The sequence below is a fragment of the Mirounga angustirostris genome, unplaced genomic scaffold (genome assembly GCF_029215605.1).
Source record: "Mirounga angustirostris isolate CCGP_5_RB_7025 unplaced genomic scaffold, mMirAng1.0.hap1 SCAF_1, whole genome shotgun sequence".
In the NCBI taxonomy this organism is placed as follows: domain Eukaryota; kingdom Metazoa; phylum Chordata; class Mammalia; order Carnivora; family Phocidae; genus Mirounga; species Mirounga angustirostris.
In genome coordinates, this window is record NW_026991709.1 from 207,315,803 (window position 1) to 207,340,740 (window position 24,938).

General features: G+C 42.7%; 1 protein-coding gene across 6 annotated transcripts; it reads left to right on the forward strand.

Moving 5' to 3' along the window:
• Positions 1-313: 313 nt before the first annotated feature.
• On the forward strand, positions 314-24,938 carry LOC123834067 (zinc finger protein 709-like). 6 transcript variants are annotated; one of them, XM_045862949.3, is made up of 4 exons: positions 315-501; positions 11,748-11,874; positions 12,060-12,132; positions 12,953-24,934. In XM_045862949.3, the coding sequence occupies exons 1-4, from the start codon at positions 499-501 to the stop codon at positions 14,526-14,528; spliced, it is 1,779 nt and encodes a 592-aa protein (XP_045718905.1). In that variant the 5' UTR covers positions 315-498; the 3' UTR covers positions 14,529-24,934. The 6 variants fall into 6 exon arrangements, with proteins under 6 accessions (XP_045718906.1, XP_045718905.1, XP_054360878.1 ...); XM_045862948.3 differs by lacking the exon at positions 315-501 and adding an exon at positions 512-6,320 and having other exon boundaries at positions 12,956-24,937; XM_045862947.3 differs by lacking the exon at positions 315-501 and adding an exon at positions 512-6,320 and having other exon boundaries at positions 12,953-24,936.

Consider the following 24,938-nt stretch of genomic DNA (forward strand, 5'->3'; position numbering starts at 1 on the left):
AATAAATTAAAAAAAAATAATAAAATCTTTAAACTGTGAAGTTAAGTTAGGGTGGGGAAGCGTTGGGTGGAAGAGCCAACGCTGTCAATAGTCAAAGATCAAAATGGAGCCAGGTGACTCTTAAGGGTCTGTATTTGTAAAGCAGGGTCGCAGTTCCACGAGTGGCCCCTCAGCATTACCCTCCAATGTAAAAATCCCGGAGAGAACGAGTTTCAACTGGTGTTCCACAGACACCTCACCTCTGGTGGCCAGCTGTCACTCCCGAGGGAGGGAGGGTGGGTCTCGCAACCTGTCCAATCAGGGGAGACGTCAGGGCAGGTGGGTGGGGCGACGCTCCGCAGGCGCTCAGCGGGAGGCTTCTGGCTCCCGCCATTGTTGGGATCGCGGGTCCCTGCGCTTAAAACTTCCGCCGCGCTCTGCCCGGGATTCTGTCTTGCTTAGACCTGTCCCTTCCCCGAAATCGTAGGTAGAACGCCGGGAGACCCAGGAAAGCTAGAAATGGTGAGTGTGCAGGCCCGGCCTTCCAGAGAGGGAGGCGGAGTGCTGGTTGGAACCGGCCTGAGATGGCCGAGGCGCGAGCTGGCCTCGAAGTCTGTGACTCGAGCCCGTCGGTGGCGCCGCTCCGACCTCAGTCCCCTCCGGCGCGCGGCGTGGGGGCTGGGCCGGCAGCCGGGATCCCGGCGTCCTGTCCCGTCCCTGCGCGCGGCAACTTCGGCCCTCGAGTCTGTGGACAGCTCTGCGCCCGCAGCTCCGCGTCTCCCCGGATTGCGCGGTGACCCCCGGTGACAGGGGACGATCGTGACTGGCTCTCTGGAATTCGTGCGCGGGAGGTGCCATGGTCTGCGGGGCCTCCATTCCCTCCTTTCTCTTCGGAGGGGACCCGTTTTCTCCTGGGTTTTCCAAAATGGTGGGAAACCGAGGGAAATCCACGATCCTGTCGCGGCACCCTCGCCCCCCTCCACCCCGCGCCCAGCTCTCCCTAGGAGTGCCAGTCGTTGCGTAAATTTCCAGATCCCTCCTGGCCCACTTCCCATCTCCAGTTCACAGCGTCACTAGGAACTACTCGTCCTTCATGGTGCATTTCAGACAGACCCAGTATTTCAATTATTTATCTTTTTTTTCCCCCGCTGTCAATGGATGGCGCTTTTAAACGGGGATGGCGTTTTTAAACGGGTTTAGTTTTTGTCCCTGGGTATTTTACGGAAGAGAAAAGTAGCGAATAACCCCCTGGAACAACGTTGTATGAAATCCTTGTGCCCCTCCTCCCAGGATCTTTCCTGGGCACAGACATCCTATGGGAAGTCCTTTGGCTGGAGGTTCCTCTTTGAAACTTTCTTGGGTGACCTGTCCTGTCAGCATGGCCTCGCCCTCAGTTTGTCACCTTTAAACGATTTATTCAATTAACTTCAGTCCAAATTTTTCAATGAATAAAAATTTATTTAATCCACACATCGTGAAAAACAGTGTAAAATATTTCCAGAGTCAAGAAAGGGGTGAGTTCAGGGCAAAAAAAAAAAAATTCTAGTATTACCCTGCAGGTATTATTTTTTACTTTTTTCCTCCCTTGAGTGTGTTACTGATATTCTGAGGTCTGTTCTTAAATTGGGGATGAGTTCCAATGGATTTCCAAGGCTTAGACTTGCAGACCCGTAGTGTTCAACTATGACTAGTAGTTTATAAAACAATTTGTTCTCCTGTTAATAATGAACAGCTTATTATTTATTTATTTTTGTGAATGCAGTCCATACTTGTGAGGTTTCTTGTTGAGCCAGTAAAGTGCCTTACAATTTTTTTCCTTCCTTTTCACATAAACACTGGGTCTGAGTGGTTTGCTGGATTGTTCAAACACTGGGTTTATGTCATTTAAGATATCACTGGTGGTGCAAAGCAATGTCAGTGGCAGGCAGAGGCCTCAGGACGTGTCTCTAAGCTCTCGCCCCCTTGAGCCTTCAAGGGGAAGTATATAATGCCCAGTTTTTCTTCCTGGATAGCCTCGCCTACAGGTGTGTGTTCATTCCTCTGGTTGCTCAGGTGTCCGTATCATTCTTTCCATGTACTGACCCACTCCAGGGCTTCTATCTCCACCAGGAGTGTCTAGAAGGTAGGGCTTGAGCTCATGACCCCAAGATCAGGAGTCACATATTCTACCCACTGAGCCAGCCAGATGCCCCTGGAATGTCCTGAATGTGGCTTTCCTTCTGTCCTGTGGGAAGCAGGCTGCTCAAACGTGCGGATTCTAATATTTCTTGATTTTGGGTTCCGTTACTGAGCCCTTTGGCTCTAGTTTCTTTTAGCACTTGAGCTCTGAAATTGTGAGTTGATTGAGAGATACAATGGGAGGAAAACAAGAAAATTGTGGAACTAAGTAGAATTTGTGTTCTCTTTAGGCAGGAGAACCTCAAGACGTGAGAGGCACTCAATTAAGTTTTCTTAAGGTCATTTTTTATTTTTGGATCAATTAGTGCATGTCCATGCCCCTAGAGAATGCTGACATTCAACAGGCTAAAGCAGTTGAATTCCTGTTTGTTTGTTTTTTTTTTTAAAGATTTTATTTATTTGACAGAGAGGCACAGCGAGAGGGAGGGAACACAAGCAGTGGGAGAGGGAGAAGCAGGCTTCCCGCCAAGCAGGGAGCCCGATGCGGGGCTCGATCCCAGGACCCCGGGATCACGACCTGAGCCGAAGGCAGACGCCTAACGACTGAGCCACCCAGGCGCCCCATTGAATTCCTGTTTTAATTGATGTGAGGAAAACTGCCCAAAGCCTATGTAAATATATGAAAATCCAGTACATGTAAGGAGCTGAACTCAAACACCTAATGTAGGTAATATGCTACTTATTCCTGGAAAATACCGTGTGTGTGATATAGGGGAAGGACAAACTGTGATGCCCCATGTCCTGTTAGTTAGACATTTGAAAATTTTCATAAACCATACAAATGGTTTACACTTTTGTAACCTTTAGTGTTTAAAGGAATTATATCTTAAAATGGTTTCCTGTGTACAAAGTTAAAATGAAATCAAGACTGTTAAATACTTTAATATACATAAATTCGTGTGTGTGTATATATATATATACATATATATATATATTTTAAAGATTTTATTTATTCCAGAGAGAGAGGGGGAAGGAACAGAGGGAAAGAGACAAGCCAACTCCACGCTGAGCGCAGAGCCTGATGCGTGCCTAGATTCCAGGACCCTGAGATCACAACCTGAGCCAAAACCAAGAGTTGGACACTTAACTGACTGAGCCACCCAGGCACCCCAAATTTATATATATTTTAAAAATAAATTTGTGAGATAGGGAGTGTAACTTAAGAAAATCACCGTGAACATATCCTAGTTCCTTCCAGCACTGTTAAGCCCAGCCACCACCAAGTACACAGTTTTGATAATTTCTTGAGCCTCCGATATCCAACAAGCAATTGTGAGTGCATATTATTCTTGCTGATGTTTGTCCTTGTAATGAGCAGTCAGACTTTGCATTTTTGCATGTTTGAGTGCTGACAGGTAAAGCCTCACCTCCCCCCTCTGCCCCCCACCCCTTGTGCTCCCAGCTAGACAAGCCGATGAGAAAGCCTGGGTGGTCTCTCCTCTAGAGCAGGCAGGAGATTCCAACCAGAAAAGCCCCTGCCTGTGTGCAGAACTCTTGCCCCTGCCCCACTCCCTAACCCCAATGAACTCCTTACCCAGCCAGTCTCTTCTTCATTCTTTTGAAGCCATTTCAGAACTGCCTGAGAGGCAGCCTTGCCCTGAGACCTCTGTTACGTGAGTCCTAAGCCTTTTCCTACTGTCTAGGTGCCTGTGTGTGTTGTTGGGGGCTACAGCGCCATCCCCCTTAACTTCCGAACCACTTCTCAGCAGGTGGCCATGACCGTTGATGCCATGAGGAGCATGTACACATGCGACCACCCTTCCATGGATCTGTTTTCTCTCGCTTTAAGTTGCTCACCTGCTCCGCTGCCTCATGGTGGCATGGACTGCTGGGGGCTGGGAGCTCGTGCTGTGCCCTGTGCTGTCCTGTGTTGCATTGGTGACCTAGCAAGCCTCAGTTTTAGATTGAGCCAACCAAAGTTGGCAGTTGTGAGAATTTCTAGGCTTTAGGGAGCAGGACTGTTGGATTGGGGCCCTCCTTACAGTGGTCCTGCATCGATGTCTTTGCTGGTTTCTCTCCCTGTGTTAGAGTGAAGCTGTGACAGAGGCTGGGTTGGCCCCTGTACACCCTATGGAAACAGGTGGCCTCATTCAAAGGTCACTCCTGGGAGAGCAGACATTTGAAAAGAGAAAGAAGAAAGAGAGAGTGAAAGGCAGCCCATAAGTGGTGGGCTGAGTCCACACTCTGAACACCAGATAGTTGAATGGGACCTTTGAGTATCTCTGCTGCTCCTGCCCCTGCCTCTTCTGCAAGAAGTATCCTGACTCTGTGGATTTTTGGGGACAACATCCATGGCTCCCTGTGGCACAGCAAAGGGATTAGTCCAAAGCTGACTTAAGCTCCTTGTCCTTAAACCCATTAAAACAACCAGGTATCACGGGGAAGGCTCCTAACCCTGAGGGCCCTGATTTGAGACTCTTAGGAGGAAACCATTTATAAATACCAGGGTAGAGAGGCACCCCCCTGCCAAAGTATATCCAGGGACAAAGAAAAGAGGGATACTCAAGGATGGGACTAATAGATAAAATACTGAAACAAAGGACCACAATTTAACCGAATTGGAAATCCAAAATGTACAAAAAGAATTTATACAACAAAAAGAATTTATACAGCAGATAAGAATGCACTGCTCGACTTTTCAGCCTATACAGCATAAGTTCTGGATTAATTTTGCTATCTGATGTAATTCATTAACTCAGAAACCATTAAACAATCAATGAATACTAGGTCTCAAATTATAGTTATACCTAGGATCCCACTACATTTTTTTTTTTTTTTTTAGATTTTATTTATTTATTTGAGAGAGAGAATGAGATAGAGAGCATGAGAGGGGGGAGGGTCAGAGGGAGAAGCAGACTCCCTGCCGAGCAGGGAGCCCGATGCGGGACTCAATCCTGTGACTCCAGGATCATGACCTGAGCCGAAGGCAGTCGCTTAACCAACTGAGCCACCCAGGCGCCCGGATCCCACTACATTTAAGCAGGGTACCTTTGATGGTCTCACGGGTCACTGAATAGGATATAGGGGACAAACAGCACAGCTGTTTCTTCTTCTTCTTTTTTTTAAGATTTTATTTATTTGACAGAGAGAGACACAGTGAGAGAGGGAACACAAGCAGGGGGAGTGGGAGAGGGAGAAGCAGGCTTCCCGCGGAGCAGGGAGCCCGATGCAGGGCTCGACCCCAGGACCCTGGGATCATGACCTGAGCCGAAGGCAGACACTTAACGAGCCACCCAGGCGCCCCGCAGCTGTTTCTTCTTGACCATCAGAACTATGGTCCTGAAATTCTCCATGGTCACAGCACTGTCCTAAAATAACCCATAGTGATCTAGGAAGCTCTGAACCAATGATTCATAAATTAAATAAGGCCCTTGCCACTTACAAATTGTCTTCACAAAATGAGACCTCTTGGACTGTACCCTCTAAGTAGAGTGGTTCATATGGCCCGATGTAAATTGCATAGGCCCTTGAATGATTGAAGCCATATACAAAACCTGTTTAGTGAAGGGTTGATTATTCCCAGTGCTTCTCCTTTGAACAGCGAATTTGACTTATTCTTTTTTTTTTTTTTTTTAATTTTATTTATTTGAGAGAGAGACTGAGAGAGAGAGAGCATGAGATGGGGGAGGGTCGGGAGGGTCAGAGGGAGAAGCAGACTCCCCGCCGAGCAGGGAGCCCGATGCGGGACTCGATCCCGGGACTCCAGGATCATGACCTGAGCCGAAGGCAGTCGCCCAACCAACTGAGCCACCCAGGCGCCCGAATTTGACTTATTCTTTACCTTGAACGAATGAATGACACCTCACAGTGGATTACGGCTGTGGATTACAGTGGATTACGACTGTGGATTACAGTGAATTACGACTGTGTACACCGTAACTGTGGTCACACTCAATGGACCTCTATACCCAGTCCCCAACTCTATGGAAATTATTGACTCAACCAATCAACAACTGGGTAAATATCCTGCGGTCACAGATTGGGTGGGGTCTGTTCTGTTCAGTGCTTATCTCAACAGCCTCGCAGCTGCAGTGGCCTTCATCTTGAAGGGACACAATACACCTTTCCTGGGTTATCCTCGTGGATCTTCAGCAGTTTTGCCCTCCCACACAGTCACTGAAGGCAAAGATCTGAACTGCATCCTGGTTTCTCCAAGAACACAGGTACCACATTACATTAATGATCTCCTCCTCTGAGGACATGCTAGAGAAGCAAACGTTGAGAAAAGGAGCTAGCAAAATGTGGATAGGGCATTGTCGTGCATAAAATGTGAGGCCTGGTCAACCTTGTTATTTTACTGGAAATTGTTTGATAATCTGACACCCACTCCCTCTCTAACATTATGAGGAAAAAGCTGTTCTCTCTGTCAGCACCCACAACATCTACTATGTTCCGGAGGTAACATACTTCTTGTTTACCAATTTTACTTGAACCCATTTATGCTGTTAATTACAAATGGGTGTCCGTACCTTAAAAGGCTGGAGATTCTTGAGACCGCCACTGAACTGGCCCTGGTAGTGCCCACAGACTTCTTCACTTGGATGCTTCATTGACCTCCTTTCATGCCTCCTGGAGTTACCCATGATGGCCTTGAAAAAGGCTGCTCTTTGACCAGCTTGAGACATGGGGCAAACCTTGGAACTTTGGGATAGCCACACACAGGAGGGCATGGCCCACTCTCTCCTCAGTCTCTTGTAAGATGCCATGGTGCTGGAGGAAGTCCCCCTTTTCCCAGACCCCTGGGTTCTCTGGGAAGCTCCATAGGAGTACCGGAGTGAAAAGCAATGGGAGTTCATAGACTTTAGGTATGAAATCACCACATTCATACATAATGGAGTTTAGGCAGAACTGCTGCTTCTTATGTCTGAATTAGGATCAGACCAGAGGGTCGTCACAACTTACCATACATCAGTGAGTCATCTTAGCACGAGGTGACAATTGACACCATCTTCACCTGTTTACTAGTCTTGAGTGATTCTCTGAGTTGCCACACTGGGGTGAAAGAACGGAATCCTGTGTCTCCATTACCCCCAATATAAATCAAAGTAACACTTGTCTGTATATATATTAAGGCCAGAATACAAGGCCTTGCCAGGACACATACAATCATTGTCGGAGTCCAGATGGTACTGAAAGTAACAAAGGCAGTCATTTCACTTCTCAAAATACACTGTGCTGGACACTCTAACAAGGCATTCAATGGACGTTTCTCCTCTCTTCCAAGTCTCAGGGTGCAGACGTCATGAAGCACCATAATGGCTTACTGAAATAAGTTGAAATACATTGAAAGATGGTCTGTGCCTGTCATGGGTTAGTTATCAGGTGTGAATATTAATGTGTCCGTCTTTTTCTTTTCCTAGTAGACTTTTTTTTTTTTTTTTTAAGAGCAGTTAGGTTTACAGGAAACTTAATCAGAAAGTACAGAGACTTCCCACATAACCCCTCTGCCTGGACACAGTTTGTTCTATATTTTATATCTTGTATTGTTGTAATACATAGGTTACATTTGTTGAACCAACTTTGATGCATGAAAGTCCATACATTAAGGTTGACTCTGTGTTATATAATCTAAGGTCCTCAGCTAATATGAAATGATTTGTCTCCATCATTTTTGTATCCTATAGAATACTTTCACTCTCCTGAAAATCTCCTGTTCTCTACCTAGTTATTCACCCTCCTTCCCACCCCAAAGGCCAGGTTACCAAAGATCTTTTGATGCTTTTTAATTTTCTCTTTTCTGGGAAATGCCCTATGCTTGGAATCATAGTGTGTAGCCTTGTTATATTGTCTTCTTTCACTTAGAATATGATTTTAAAATGTTCTCATGTCTTTTCACTTGATAACCTCATTTCTTTCATCACTGTAGAGTATTTCATCCAGGGGATATACCAGTGATTTTTTTTTATCAGTTTGCCTATTGTAATTATCTTGGTTCCATGTAAGTCATGACAAGTGTGCATAAAGCTCCTATAAACATTCACATGTAGGATTTTTATGAACATAAGTTTTAAATTCATTTGTGTACATTTGAAACACGTAATTACTGCATGGTATGGTAAATGTAGCCTTAGTGTTAAGAAACTGCTTTTCTTCCAAAGTATACCATTTTCCGTTTCCACCAGCGATGACGGTTTGATGTTCTCATGATGTTTAGCCATTCTAATAAGCAGCTGGTGACATCTCATTGTTCTTTTTATGTGCAATTTCCTAATGAGATATGATTTTGAAATTGTTTTCATGTGCTTATTTACTCTCTATATCACTGATGAGGTTTGTGTTCAGATATTTTCCCATCTTTATTTGGATTGTTTCTTTTTGTTGCATTTTAAGAATATTTTGCTTGTGTTCAATACCAGTCCTTTATCAGATAAGTGATTTGGAAAGATTTTCTGCCAGACTATGGCTTGTGTTTTCATTCTGTTAACTTCTGTTTCACTGAGTAGTTTTTCATTGTAATGAAAACTTTTTTCTTTTTTTAAAGAAATTAATCATCAAATACCACATCACAAGGATTTTCTCCTATTTTTTCTTTTAGGAGTGTTGAAATTACACAATCTACACTAAGATCTGTGATCAAATTTGAGTTAATTTTTGTGAAAGGTGTGAAGTCTGTAGATTTAAAACTTTTTTTTGCATGTGGATGTCCAGCTTTTTGACATTATTTGTTGAAAAGACTGTTTCCATTGAGTTACCTTTGGTTCTTTGTCAAAGATGAGTTCACTATATTTGTGTAGATCTGTAGGAAAGCAATAGCCTTTTCAGTATTAACTTTATATGTGTGTGTATATATATATATATATATATTAAGATTTTATTCATCCATCTGACAGAGAGAGAGAGCACAGGGGGAGCGGCAGGCAGAGGGAGAGGGAGAAGCAGGCTCTCCAATGAGCAAGGAGCCTGATGTGGGGCTTCATCCCAGGACCCTGGGATCATGACCTGAGCCAAAGGCAGACATTTAACCAGCTGAGCCACCCAGGCACCCCAACTTTTTACATACTTATTTTTAATTTTTTGAAGTAGGCCCCATGCTCAGTGTGGGGCTTGAACTCACTACCCTAAGATCAAGTGTTGCACACTCTACTAACTGAGCCAGCCAGGCACCCCAATATTAACTTTTTTAAAAAAGATTTTATTTATTTATTTGAGAGAGAGAATGCACACGTGAGAGAGCACAAGTTGGGGGAGGGGCAGAGGGAAAAGGAGAAGCCTACTTCCTGCTGAGCAGGGGGCCTGATGTGGGGCTTGGTCCCAGGACCCTGGGATCACGACCTGAGCTGAAGCCAGACACCTGACTGAGCCACCCAGGTGCCCCTTAACTTTTAAATTTATTTTTTAGAAAGATTTATTTATTTTATTTTTTTTATTTTATTTTATTTTTTTATTTTTTTGTTAAAGATTTTATTTATTTATTTGAGACAGAGAGAATGAGAGACAGAGAGCATGAGAGGGAGGAGGGTCAGAGGGAGAAGCAGACTCCCTGCCGAGCAGGGAGCCCGATGCGGGACTCGATCCAGGGACTCCAGGATCATGACCTGAGCCGAAGGCAGTCGCTTAACCAACTGAGCCACCCAGGCGCCCTAGAAAGATTTATTTATTTTAGAGAGAGAGAGAGAGAGAGAGAGTGCAAGCAAGGGGAGGGGAGGGGTAGAGGGAGAAAAGCAGGCTCCCTGCTGAGCGTGGAGCCCCACGGGCCTGATCCCATGACCCTGTAATCACAACCTGAGCGGAAACCAAGAGTTGGATGGACACTCAGCCAACTGAGCCACCCAGGCTCCCCTAGCTTTTTATCTTTTTTTTTTTCCTCTTGGTTCATGGGGTTTTCTTTGTTATTTGGGATTTTTTTGACATTTTATCAATTGACAATCTTGTCATGATACAAAGACAGTTTTATTTCTTGCTTCCCCAAATGTATACCTTTGATTTTTCATTATTTACCTTTTATTCCCCTTGTCTGAATGCATTAGCTAAGAATTCCAGTATAATGTCATCTAAGTGTCGTGAGAGGGGACATTCTTGCCTTCATCCTGAGGTTACCAGAAAGCATGTAGTTTTTTCAGAATAGTTCACTTATATTAAATAACATCCCAGTTGATGTAGAGGTACATGGGGTCAGTGGGGAGGTATTCTCTTACCTCAGTGATTTGCTCTCAATCTTTTAGTGGGCCCTTGTCCCTGGGCTTGACTTACTGTGATATAATGAGAAAGATATACAGTAAGTGTCCTCAGTTCCTAGCAAAAATCCTTTTGAATCCCTTGAGATTACTTGAGTGTTAATGGTGAAAGTGTGTTTTGTTTAATGAAGCAACTCTTGGCCACTTACTAGGTAGCTTTTATGATGGGGTTTTGGATACCTGAAATAGCAAGCCTTTTTTTTTTTTTTTAAAGATTTATTTATTTATTTATTTGAGAGGAAGAGAGAGCGAGGAGGAGCAGGGGGAGGGGCAGAGGGAGAGGGAGAAGCAGACTCCCCGCTGAGCAGGGAGCCTGAGTGGGGCTAGATCCCAGGACCCTGGGATCATGACCTGAGCCAAAGTCAGACGTTTAATCAACTGAGCCACCCAGGTGCCCCCTGAAATAGCAAGCTTTGATTAAATGTTTAGAATGTTGAGCTGCAGCTCCCAGCTGCTGGGTATAGGACAGGGGCTGGAAATTGAGTTAATCACCAATGGCCAATGATTTAGTAAATTGTGTCCATGTAATGAAACCTCCATCAGAATTCTTTTTTTTTTTTTTTAAAGATTTTATTTATTTGCGAGAGAGAGAATGAGACACAGAGAGCATGAGAGGGAGGAGGGTCAGAGGGAGAAGCAGACTCCCTGCCGAGCAGGGAGCCCGATGTGGGACTCGATCCCGGGACTCCAGGGTCATGACCTGAGCCGAAGGCAGTCGCTTAACCAACTGAGCCACCCAGGCGCCCCCATCAGAACTCTTAAAGACAGGATTCTGACAGTTTGTGCATTGGTGAATCCATCCAAGTGCTGGGAGGTTGGTGTGTCCATAGCGAGGTAGGAACTCTGCACATCCCCTTCTCCATTACCCTTACCCATACCACCAACTTAACTCGTCCTATGCATTGCAACTTTTCTCTGTTCCTGCGTTGTATGCTTTACAGTAAACTGGTAATGGTAAATAAAGCATTTTGCTAAGTTTCTCAAAATCATTTCAGTAAATTAACAAGACAGAGTGTGGAGGGAATCTGAATTTGTAGTTGGCTGTTGAAATAGTAAACTTGGCTCCCCATTTGTAGCTGGTATCACAAATAGGGGCAGTGTTGGGACTGACTTCTTAAACTATGAATCTGACTTAAATTCTGGGTAGTTTATGTTAGAAGTGAACTGTTGGACACCTTTTTGGTGACATAGAATTGGAGAAGTGGCTTTGGAACAAATACCACATATTTGCTCAGGAGTGAGCAAACCCTATCATCCTTACAATGCCCCACCTTTGGAACAGGAAGGAAAGAAATACCTTTGTCCCCCCAGTTTACTTAGGCTCTGGAAATCATATGTGAACTACTTATAAATCGAGTATAGGTCTTCAGTGGTCCATCTCACCCATCCTATATACATATATATGGGATTATTTAGGACTCAGTGGCCTTTGAGGATGTGACTATAAAGTTCACCATGGAGGAGTGGGCTCTCCTGGATCCGTCCCAGAAGAAACTCTACAGAGATGTGATGCAGGAAACCTTCAGGAACCTGGCCTCAATAGGTAGGAATGACAACATTCTTACTTACTAAATCAATTAGAGATCCAATGTAACTTGCTATTTCAAGGGAAAAAAATGGAAAGGGAATATTTTCATTAATAAACCTGCCATGGTCACAACTCATCATGGACCTAGAATTCTAACAATTTTTCTATAAATTTTTATAATATATACTGCTTTTTCCTAGTGTGTATTTCAGAAGAAAAATGGGAAATCCATGACAGTGAAGATCAGAATGAAAATCGTGGGACAGATCTAAGGTGAGTAGCATTCTCATGAGAAAACAAGGTTTCATTAGAGAATCTAGAGATGTCATGAAATTTTAAAAACAAGCAAATAGGGGCGCCTGGGTGGCTCAGTCTTTAGGCATCTGCCTTCAGCTCGGGTCATGATCCCAGGGTCCTGGGATCGAGCCCCGCGTCGGGCTCGCTCCTCAGTGGGAAGCCTGCTTCTCCCTCTCCCACTCCCGCTGCTTGTGTTCCCTCTCTCGCTGTCACAGTCTCTGTCAATAAATTAAAAAAAAAAAAATCTTTTTTTAAAAATATATTTTATTTATTTGACAGAGAGAGAGACAGCGAGAGGGAACACAAGCAGGGGGAGTGGGAAAGGGAGAAGCAGGCTTCCCACAGAGCAGGGAGTCTGATGCGGGGCTAGATCCCAGGACCCTGGGATCATGACCTGAGCCAAAGGCAGACGCTTAACGACTGAGCCACCCAGGCGCTCCTAAAAAAAAAAAAAAATCTTAAAAAAAAACAAGCAAATAAATCAGCCCAGCTTTAAATTCATTGATCCTTAGGATATTTTCACCAAAAGTTTTTTCTCACATGTGACCGAGATGTACAGTTTCTGAAAAACAGTATATCTGGAAACTGCATGTAGAAATAGTATTTATGAATATTACTGTTTTGATAATAGCTAAGATGGAGCCCTGTTGTAAAGCTGTCAGTATGTTCATTTTCAAACAATCAAAATATGCAGAAAACCTACATTTTCCTTGAAGGTGGTAAAAAAATCACTGTCATAATTAATAAATAACAAAATAAATAACAAAGCTATTAATATGTTTCCCATTTTTTACAGCAGTCAAATGGTAGAAAGGCTCTGTAAAAGTAAAGAATGTAGTCAGTATGAAGAAATCTTCAGCCAGATTCCATATCGTAATCAGAAGAAGAAAAGTCCTACTGGAATAAAACTACCTAAATGCACTTTGTGTGGACAAGTCTTCATGTATCATTCATCCTTTAACAAGCACATGAGATCTCACATTGGCCACAAACCATATGAGTATCAGGAATGTGAAGAGAAGCCTTATAAATGTAAGGAATGTGGGAAATCCTTCAAGCATCGCCAATCCATTCGAATGCATGAAAGGACACACACCGGACAGAGGCCCTATGAATGTAAACACTGTGGGAAAGCTTTTATTTGTCACAATTACTTTCAAATTCATGAAAGGGCACACAGTGGGGAAAAGCCCTACAAGTGTACAAAATGTAGTAAAACCTTTAGTTACTCAAGTAACTTACGTAAACATGAAAGGACTCATATTGGAGAGAAACCTAGTGAATGTGAGCAATGTGGTAAAGCTTTCAGTTGTCTCAGGTCCTTTCGAATACACGAAAGGATACACAGTGCCAAAAAGCCTAAGGAATGTACAAAATGTGGTAAAACCTTCAGTTATTCAAGTAATTTACGTAAACATGAGAGAAGTCATAATGGGGAGAAACCCTATGAATGTAAGGAAGGTGGGAAAGCCTTGCATTCTCTTACCAAATTTCGACGATACATGATCAAGCAAAGTGGAGATGGACTCTATAAATGTAAGGAGTGTGGGAAAGCCTTCAGGTGTCCCAAAAATTGTCGTAGTCATGAAATGACACACAGTGGAGTAAAGCCCTATGAATGTAAGGAATGTGGTAAAGCTTTCAGTTCTCCCAGGTCCCTTGGAAAACACAGAAGAATTCATACTGCAAGGAAGCCTCATGCATGTAAGGAATGTGGTAAAGCTTTCCGTTATCCCAGTTCCCTTCGAAATCATGAAAGAACTCATACTGGGGAGAAACCTTATAAGTGTAAGGAATGTGGGAAAGCTTTCAGTTGTCCCAATTACTTTCGAATTCATGAAAGAACTCACACCGGAGTCAAGCCATATGAATGTAAGCAATGTGGAAAAGCTTTCAGTTGTCCCCAGTCCTTTCGAATACACGAAAAGACACATAGTGCAGAAAAACCCTTTGAATGTACAAAATGTGGTAAAGTCTTCAGATATTCAAGTAACTTACGCAAACATGAGAGATCTCATACTGATGACAAACGCTATGAATGTAAACTATGTGGTAAGGCCTTCAGCAGTCACTATTATGTGCAAAAACATGAAAGAACTCACACTGGAGAAAAGCCTTATGAATGTAAGGAATGTGGGAAAGGCTTCATTTTTCGCTCAGGTGTTCGATCACACATGGTAATCCACACTGGAGATGGACCTTACAAATGTAAGAAATGTAAGAAAGCATTTATTTCTCCCAGTTCATTACGAACGCATGAAAGAACTCACACTGGAGAGAAACCTTATCAATGTAAAACTTGTTGTAAAGGCTTCAGTCTTGTTAATTCTTTACGAAATCATGAAAGAACTCATGTGAAAGAAAGTCTGTGAAAATAAGGAATGTAAGAAAGCTGTCATCTGTTGTATAGTCTTTCATGCATGCTGGAGAGAAATTACAGAAATGTACGGAATGTAGGAAAGCCTGTTTTTTTCAGAACTTACCAAAAAAGTCAGTGGAGAGAATTCCATTGGTGGTAAACAATGTAGGAAATCTTCATTTGTCTCACATCACGGAAAAACCAGGTTAGATTATTCACTGAATTCATACTATAGAGCTAACAAAAACTATAATTTTTACAGATATTTTCAAGGTAGTGTGGAAATTATATGGGAAAGAAGTAATATGGGTAAGCTTTGTGAACATGAATTCATGTAGAATACTTCTGAAAATCTACAACATTAAAGAAATGTAATGTTATATGGTCTTTATCAGGTATTCATTCTTAAAGTAATTCTTTGTACCATGGACTTCCACTTACTTTTGCAAGCAGATATTGAAGTGAGATAATTATGTAGGTACTTTTAAAGCGAGAGTTCCTAAGTTTAGAAAGTAAATTTTTCCTTAGTAATATTTTTGTATTCTTATTTTGAAGTCTGTTGGGTCCATGGGTAATTGAAGTATATTTCTAATATGCAAGTAAGTTTAATTTTTATATTTAATATTCTGTAAGGAAAGGAATGTTGAGAAGTAACACTTTCATACTTCCCTTTCTCTGGTGCCCTCCTGTGGGGCAAGTACTCAATATGCTTTAGCCATTATTTCTATATTCTGCATTTCTTTATTATCAGAAAGTTCCCTTCTCATTGGCCTGAAGAGCCTTATTCTGTTTTCCTAAATAGTTGCCATATAGTTGTGAGTATGCAAAGTTCATCATACAGTATATTCTCACATGAATTATTATTTTCTTCTTTTGTCCTTTGTTCTTTGTCATTGGTTATGGCCGGGACTTGGAGTATAGAGTTACATTAAGAACAGAGGCCTGTGTGAGATAGAATAATAAATCTAGAGTTGGAGATGACCCTCCTTGGTGCTGTTAATGTCAAAGTCAGTAATGTGAACTACTGTTCCTAGAATCTGTTGCATTTATGGTTTCATGTTAGAATTCACCAAAGCCTAATGTACATGAAACTTGGAATACAGAAGTGAAATAGGATTAAGCACATTTCTCAGCCACCTGTAGAGAGGTAGGTAGAAGCATACACCTTCACAGACATGTGCTCCCAGCCTGTTTTCCTCATTTTTTCCCCTGGCAATCAAGAATAATCTGAAAACCACCAACAACTGCTTGACTTCCATTTGATCTGAGCAGTAGGCTTCTACACTTGTCTCCAGAGTTCTACATCAAAGATCCAGCATGGGTTTAAATTTTCCTGCAAGCCCTCAGGTATCCACAGATTTAGATTGTTATGGTTGAGAATGTTCTCTGAAGTGCTACTCCCCTCTTTTCTAGATTTTATTCATATAAAGTCTAATTTGTATAGTAAACATATTTTTCTGTTAACACCACTATTGACTGTGTACTTTTGGGATGATGGAGTGTTCTCTTTCTTGAGAGTGTTATAATTATGCATTTGTGAAAATGCATAGGGGTGCCTGGGTGGCTTAGTCGTTAACTGTCTGCCTTCAGCTCAGGTCATGATCCCAGGGTCCTGGGATTGAGACCCGCATCGGGCTCCCTGCTCCGTGGGAAGCCTGCTTCTCCCTCTCCCACTCCCCCTGCTTGTGTTCCGGCTCTCGCTGTGTCTGTCTCTGTCAAATAAATAAATAAAATCTTAAAGAAAAAAGAAAATACATAACTACTCTTAAATTATATGTGTATATTTACTAAAAGCAATTAATAGAAAATGGTAAAAATGGTTTCACATGCTAGGAAAATGTTAAAACCCTAACTTTGATTTCTTGTGTGCAGTACATCCTCCAGCATGTGGTCCTTCTTAGGAAGTAGTCTAAGAAGTGGGGAAGAAGGACATAGGCCACTATAGACCTGTCTTGGAACACAGCCTAGAGTTAGAAAACACACTACAGGCCTATACTTACCCTCATGTCATACATGTAACTGGTAAGAAAGTGATAAGACTCTCCTGGTGCCACCTTTAACAGCAGGATTCTCAGATCATATCCTGAGAATGCTGTTTCCTGAAACAAAAGTGCATGTAACAGAGATGCTGGTGGGAGCTGCCTGGATTTATCCTAATCTAATCTTTGGTTATCAGCATCAAGTCCTCCGAGAGTGGGTCTTGAGGCCATTTCCAGATGTTAAGTTTCCCATCTCTTACCTTCTTACCTTCTTGCCTTCTCTGTGCCAGGTTGCTGAGAAACAAGTTTAAGTCATATATATATGTATATATAAAATATATACATATATATAAAATATACACATATATACGTATATAATATATAATTTATATTATATATTACATATATATTATATAGAGAGAGAGGTAGAGAGAGACTCTTAAGCAGGCTCCATGCCCAGAACAGAGCACCACCTTGGGCTGGATCTCACGACCCTGAGATTATGACCTGAGCCGAAATCAAGAGTTGGATTTTAACCGACTGAGCCACCCAGGTGCCCCCCAGGTTTAAGTTTAATGCAACACCTGTACTACTCTGGAAATGTTCTTGGTTGCAACCCCAGGTGACTGTGAAGTGAAGCTGTGGAAGAACTCAGAACGCAGGTCAGGAGGCACAGGCCCCTCAAGCATAATAATCCCTACTGCCCCATAAACATCAGCTATGCACCAACAAGCACCATTTCACAATAGTCTCAAAACCTCCAGGGATGTCAAAAAAGAGAACCCTGCTTTGTTCTAGTCCCACGAGGACATCAGGTGCCCTGCTGTCCCTAAACCTCCCGCCTTGAGTTCTGTGGCCCAGGCCACCTTGAGGTTTCAGCTGCCCATATGCTGACTAAGCCCAGTTTCCCTCGCCTAAGAGCCTCCCTCCAGAGTGAGTTTGGAGCTAACCCCCCAAGGCCCAGGCCTACCCTTTTCTGGAATAGGACTCACTCTATACAGAGTTCTGGCTGGTGGTCTGTGGGAAATGGAGGTCTCTGACAGACCCTCCATAGCCCTGAGTTTCCCTTTTTAAACATGGCCCCCAGAATGCAACAGGGTCCAACGTTAAAAAAGTGGCAGGAACACGGGGGTTTCCCTCCTTCCCGAAAGCCCCAGGCGCAGGAGGTGGTGCCCTCCTTTGTCAGAGGCCACACCATCTGATTCTTGAAGAGGCAGAAATGGGTTGTGGAACATCTTTTTTTTTTTTTTTTTTTAAAGATTTTATTTATTTATTTGAGACAGAGAGCATGAGAGGGAGGAGGGTCAGAGGGAGAAGCAGACTCCCCGTCGAGCAGGGGGAGCCCGATGCGGGACTCGATCCCGGGACTCCAGGATCATGACCTGAGCCGAAGGCAGTCGCCCAACCAGCTGAGCCACCCAGGCGCCCGGGTTGTGGAACATCTTGACATGGTCTTGCAACAGCATCCAGTGCTTTCCTGAGCTTACAAAGTGATCTCTCTGTGGCTGTGAGACCTGGGGTCTAGGTCCTGAGGCTGCCACGCTCCCCACCAGCAGACGTTAACTAGGATAGACATCGTGGCCTCAGTGAGGACAGGCCCACACGGCTGACCAGAGTGAGGTCTGCACACAGGTGAGGCCTCAGGCGGACATGGATACCATACTGAGGAAAACTCAGCAGAGGACATGGCAGCTGAGGGGGGAGATACCAATCTGTGCTCCCCTCCGTGAATCCACCAAAGAAAAGCAAAATGCGGGGCACCTGGGTGGCTTAGTTGGTTAAGCGTCTGACTGTTGGTTTCGGCTCAGGTCATGATCTCAGGTCATAGGATCATGCCCCGCATGGGGCTCTGTGCTCAGCAGGGAGTCCGCTTGAGATTCTCTCTCTCCCCCTCTGCCCCTCCCACCCTAACATAAATAAATAAATCTTAAAAAAAAAAAAAGCAAAATGAGGACATGTAATGTCATGAGGGGTGTGTTTCTGGATGCAATTATAGCAGCATGAGGGGCTGGCACACGGTGGCTCCAGCTGTCATGGGCCCCAACTCACCTCTTGAGGCTCCTGAGTTGCGTTCTTTTATTTTTATTTTTTTTCTTTTTTTCTAAAGATTTTATTTATTTATTTGACAGAGAGACAGTGAGAGAGGGAACACAAGAAGGGGGAGTGGGAGAGGGAGAAGCAGGCCTCCCGCTGAGCAGAGAGCCCGATGTGGGGCTCCATCCCAGGACCCTGGGATCATGACCTGAGCCGAAGGCAGACGCTTAACGACTGAGCCACCCAGGTGCCCCTGAGTTGTGTTCTTTTAGAGATGGCCTTGTATGGTTTCTGCTTAGGAAGTGTGAAGTCACTGGACCATCAGGAGGGGCACATGGATCCTCCTTTGGGGGTTTGTTTGGGGGCCAGGTGAGACCTCTCTGTCACATGGGAAGGAGATGAGAACAATTCACTCTGCTATGATCAAGACAAGCAGACATGGTTCCTATGATGAGGTTGGGGTGTGTGAGTGTCTGTGAGGCCAGTTAGTCAATAAGGGTCGATCTCCAGTGTAACAGGCTCTCTAGTAGGTGCTGCAGTGAATGATATGAAGCAAATATCCTTGTCCTCTTGAGGCTGACATTCTAGGAGACCAGAAACAAGACATGCAAGTAAGATACGTAATGTATCAGGTGGTGCTTAGTCCTAAGGAGGGAGAGAAAGCTTCAGGGGAGTACAGAGGGCCTGGGCTGGGTGCCTCTGGGCCATTATCTCTGGGGGTTCGTGAATTTGGGTGTCTGTGTGTCCACAAAAATGTGCCACGACAGTCTGTGATTCCATATGTCAGCCTGGGAAGGTATGCATATATGTTCTCTGGAACCTGGAATGCTTTCATTTTTTTTTTCTTGCCTAATTGCCCTTGTAACACCTCTATTACACATTGAAATGAACTGGTGAGAGTAAACTTTTTTGTCTTTTTTCTGATCTTAGAAAACTTTTATTTTTGGGCGCCTGGGTGGCTCAGTTGGTTAAGCAACTGTCTTCGGCTCAGGTCATGATCCTGGAGTCCTGGGATCGAGTCCCGCATCGGGCTCCCTGCTTGGCAGGGAGTCTGCTTCTCCCTCTGACCCTCCCCCCTCTCATGCTCTCTCTCTCTCATTCTCTCTCTCAAATAAATAAATAAAATCTTTAAAAAAAAAAAAAGAAAACTTTTATTTTTTCACCATCAAGTATTTGTTAGCTCTGGGTTTTTCATTGATTACCTATTTCATGCTGACATAGCTTTTTGAGGTAGTTTATCACAGTTTATTGAGTGTTTTCCTTGTGAAGGTAGGTTGAACTCTGTCAAATGCTTGTTTGTGTTAGTTGAGATGATTCTGTAGTTCTTGACATTTATTCTATTAATGGTTCGTTGCATTAATTCATTTTCAGATGTAAAACCAACATTGTTTCCATGGTTTGAATCCCAAGTAGTCATGATGTTTAGGTCATTTTATATATTGCTGGAATCAGTTTACTAGTATTTTGTTGTGGCTTTTTTCATGTATATTAAAAGGAAGTATTTGTGTACTGTATTATAATGTTGTATATAGTATAAAATCATCCAATATGGTACGGCGTATACTTTTACAGACTAGTATTTTAGTGTTAGTAGCATAATGGGTATCATTACCATGTTTGTCCATGGAGTTATTCAAATAAGCCATTCACATACCCCCATGGCTTACAGGAGCACCTCACCAAGTTGATACCGCACAGCCCACCTCACTTTGCTCCCGTTTGTTTTCTCTGCTCCAGAGTGGAACTGAAGTGTCAGTATATGTTTCCAAAAATTGAAGTAATTTATTAGCCTGACAATTGAAATGAGTCTGTCCAGTTTGACTTTTATTATGTGCAAACGCATATGTGACCCTCCGTTGTATTCGAGTCGTTACGGGGCATAATTATCCTAGAGTGCTTTATCCCAAAGGGGTGACCTTAGATAAGGAGTTCTTGGTGCCAGGCAGCTAGATCATGGGCAATGGCCTAAAGGTCTGTAAAAATGTGAAGATAAAGTAGACTGTTGGCCAGGAGCTCCTCCAGCATGATTTTCTGGAGTATAATTAATCCTCCTGCCCACTGGGTCCTGTCTTTGATCAGGGATGGCCTGGTTAAGGACAGAGAGCAGTTGTCCCATGTTCTCCATCACATGTGCTGGCGCTGTGCTACCATGGATATTAAAACAGGTGCAAGATACAGTCTTAAATGAACAGGAGAGCAAAGTTTATTTCAAAATGTAAACCATGTCACCTCTGCATATCAAAGAGAAGAAAGAAAAATATGTACTTTAAATTGCTCCTTTTTACATAACCGCTGAAAAGACAAGAAACAGATTATGTTGTTATCTACAGGAGCATGGGGAAACTAGATGCCAATGCCAGAAGACATGCTGGGAGTGTCTTTAGGTACATGTCTACATCTCAGGCTAAGTTTCTAAACTTGATAATCACAATAAACAATTCATGAAAAAAAAGTCTGTATTATCCCCATATTTGTGCACATTACCCATATTGATTTATAGGTCACTTAGAGTTACATTTATTGATTTATTGATCACTTACTGATCTAGATAAAAAGAAAAGATTCAAATGCGTACAATCAGGAAGAGGGACATTGCTACTGACATTACAGAAAGAAAAGGATGATAAAAGGATTTAATGAACAATTGTATAGCAACAAATTAGATAACTCAGATGAAATGGACAAATTCCTTAAAACAACAAACTAATGAAACTACCTCAAGAATAAATGGGAAATCTGAACATCTCTGTAACAAGTGAAGGGGTTGAATTAGTAAACAAAGAACCACCACAAATTAAGCCTAGGCCCAGATGGCTTCAACACAGAATTCTCCAAAATATTCAAAGATTATTTAATACCAATCCTTCACATCTCTTTTAAAAATTAAAACGGAGGGGCGGCTGGGTGGCTCAGTCAGTGAAGCGTCTGCCTTTGGCTCAGGTCATGATCTCAGGGTCCTGGGATCAAGCCCCGCCTTGGACTTTCTTGCTCAGCGGGGAGTGTGCCCCTCCCTCTTCCTCTGACCCCCTCCCCTGCTCATGCTCTTCTTCTCTCCCTCTCAAATGAATAAATAAAAAATCTTTAAAAAAATATACAATAGCCAGGATATGGAAACAACTTAAGTGTCCTTCAATAGGTGAATGGATAAAGATGTGGCATATATACACAATGAAATAATACTCAGCCATAATAAAAAATGAAATCTTGCCATTCATGACAACATGGATGGACATACAGAGCATTATCCTAAGTGAAATAAGTCAGAGAAAGACAAATCTCATACGATTTCACTTATATGTGGAATGTGAAAAAAAAAACCAAAATGAACAGACAACATTTTTTTTGTTGTTGAGAAACAGAGTCATAGGGGCACCTGGGTGGCTCAGTCGTTAAGTGTCTGCCTTCGGCTCAGGTCATGATCCCAGGATCCTGGGATCCAGCCCCATTCAGGCTCCCTGCTCAGCAGGAAGCCTGCTTCTCCCTCTCCCACTACCCCTGCTTGTGTTCCCTCTCACGCTGTCTCTCTGTCAAATAAATAAATAAAATCTTAAAAAAATAATAAAAATAAAAAAACAAAACACCAACCATAAAAAAAAAAGAAACAGACTCAAAGTATAAACCAATGGTTGCTAGAATAGAGGGGGTTGAGGGGACAGGTGAAATAAGTGAAGAGGATTAAGAGCTACAAACTTCCAGTGGCAAAATAAATAAGTCAGTGGGATGAAAAGTACAGCATAGGGAAATAAGTCAATAACTTTGTATGGTGACACATGGTAACTACACCTTTCTGGGTGAGCATTTTGTAATGTATGTAATTGTTGCATCACTGTGTTCTACACCTGAAATTATATATAAACAATACTTCAATTTAAAAAATTGTACAAGTACAGCTGCACCTGGCTGGCTCAGTTGGTAGAGCATGTGACTCTTGATCTCAGGGTCATGAGTTCAAGCCCCATGTTGGATGTGGAGCCTACTTAAAAAAAAAAGAAAGAAAGAAAAGAAAAAAATTGGATAAGTACAAAAAAAGTTATAGAGAATACCTCACACTTATTTTGTGAACCCGCAAACCCAATCCAGCGTTATATAAGAGAATTCTACAACATGACCAGGTGGGATTTAATCCAAAGATGAAAACTTGGGTTCATATCTGAAAATCCATTATTGTTATAATGAAGGATATCAACAGAGTAAAAACTAAAATGGCAAGATCTTCTCAATAGCCTCAGAGAAAATAAGGCAAAATCCAATATGCTTTTTTAATTAAAGCATTCTGTATATCAGGAAAAGAAGGAAATTAACCTCATTATGAGCATCTGTGGAAAATCCAAACTAATATTATTTTTAGTGATGAAAGACTGGATGCTTCCCCCTGAAAGTAAGGAACAAAAGAATATCTGCTCTTGCCACTTATGTTTGGGGATGTACTGGCTATTTTAGCCAAAACTATTACCCAAGAAAAGGAAACAATGCATTAAGATTGGTTAGGAAGATGTAAAACTATCTCTCTTCCTATTGATATATCTTATTTTTAGAAAACTCTAAAGAACCCACTAAAAAAAAAACCCTCTTAGGATGGATAACTGAGTTCAGCAAGTTGGTTGGATATAAGATCAATATGGAAAAATGAATTGTAGTTCTGTACACTTGTAAGGAACAATCCAATAATGAAATTAAGAAATGCACTTACAATGAAATCAAGAGGAATAAAATACTTAGGGATAATTTAGCAAAAGAGGTACAAAATGAATACTCAGAGGGCGCCTGGGTGGCTCAGTTGGTTAAGCGACTGCCTTCGGCTCAGGTCATGATCCTGGAGTCCCTGCATTGAGTCCCGCATCGGGCTCCCTGCTCAGCGGGGAGTCTGCTTCTCCCTCTGACCCTCCCCAATCTCATGTGCTCTCTCTCATTCTCGCTCTCTCAAATAAATAAATAAATAAATTTAAAAAAATGAATACTCAGAAAGTATAAAACATGAGTGAAAGAAATTAATAAATGTGTAAATCAATGGGAAAGTGGATCAGAAGACTTAACACTGTTGAAATGGCACTAGCCCCTAAATGATCTAGAGACTCAACACAATACCTATCATGATCCCAGCTTATCCCCCTTATATAAATTGTTAAGATGGTTTTTAAAATTATATGGAATTGCAAGGGAATCAGAATACCCAAAGTACTCTTGAAAAAGAAAAACAAAGTGGTAGGACTAACATTTCTGGTAGTAAGATTAAGTGGTAGGAAGATGGGAAGATGGGAAAGTGAAAGCTAAGGGCTACAGGACTTTCTTTTTGAGGTGACAAAAATGTTGAAAAATTGTGGTGCTGATTGTGCATTATCTGTGAATATACTGGAAACCTCTGAATTGTACATACTAACGGGATGTATTTTATGGTGTTTGTATTCTATCTCACTAAAGCTATTCAAGTAAATAAATGCATTAGGGCTTTATTGAACACAACTTGCAACATCTGGTTGGTCAGAGAAGAGTAGCTTATGAATGGTCACTGAAGAGTCTGTGTGCCAAGGCTCGGGCTGTGGGGTTCAAACTTGCCACCAGAGCCAAGTGCGTGGGAGCCCACGGAGTGCTTTTCTTTTTTTTTTTTTTAGATTTTATTTATCAGGGAGAGAGAGAACAAGCAGAGGGAGCGGCAGAGGGAGAAGCAGGCTCCCTGCTGAGCAAGGAGCCCCATGCGGGACTCGATCCCAGGCCCCTGAGATCATGACCTGAGCAGAAGGCTGCCACTTAACCCACTAGGCCACCCAGGTGCCCGGAGCCCATGGAATTCTTCAGTTACTGTATAGACCGTTACTCTGAGGTATATAAAACTATGAGATGTTTTGCAAGATCCCAACTTGGAAAAAAACACATGAAAATTTTAAAAAACTCACTGACACCATTAGAAGAGGAATCACCGGTCCTGGGCGAAAACTAAGGCACAACCAGTTTGAGCCAGACCAGAACTGAAGCATGCGCAGAAGTCCCGAGCAACTGCCTAAGTTACCTTTAGTGCATTGCTAATACTAAAATCTTCCAGGGGCAGGGGTGTTCCACCGTTTTTTGAACTGCGACCTATGTACTAGCATGTGAACACACTAAGCATGCGTGATAAACCTAAAATGCCTAAGTAATAGAATATGTGTAAATTCCCTAACGCATATGCAAGCTTCCTGCCCCTGCCTCCTCAGCACACTAAATAAAAGATAATTGCGTTAAAACACTGCTTTGGGAAATACTCCCAGTGTTCTCTTTATTTGCTGTAAATAAAAGTCTTCTACACCAGACTGTACGTCTGGGACATGTTACTGCCTCACACTCTGGGAGGGAATGGACTCATTGAATTAGGTAACAACAGTCCCACAGGTGAGGGAGTGGAGAAGGAATGGGTGGAGCCTCAGAGCTGTCATCAA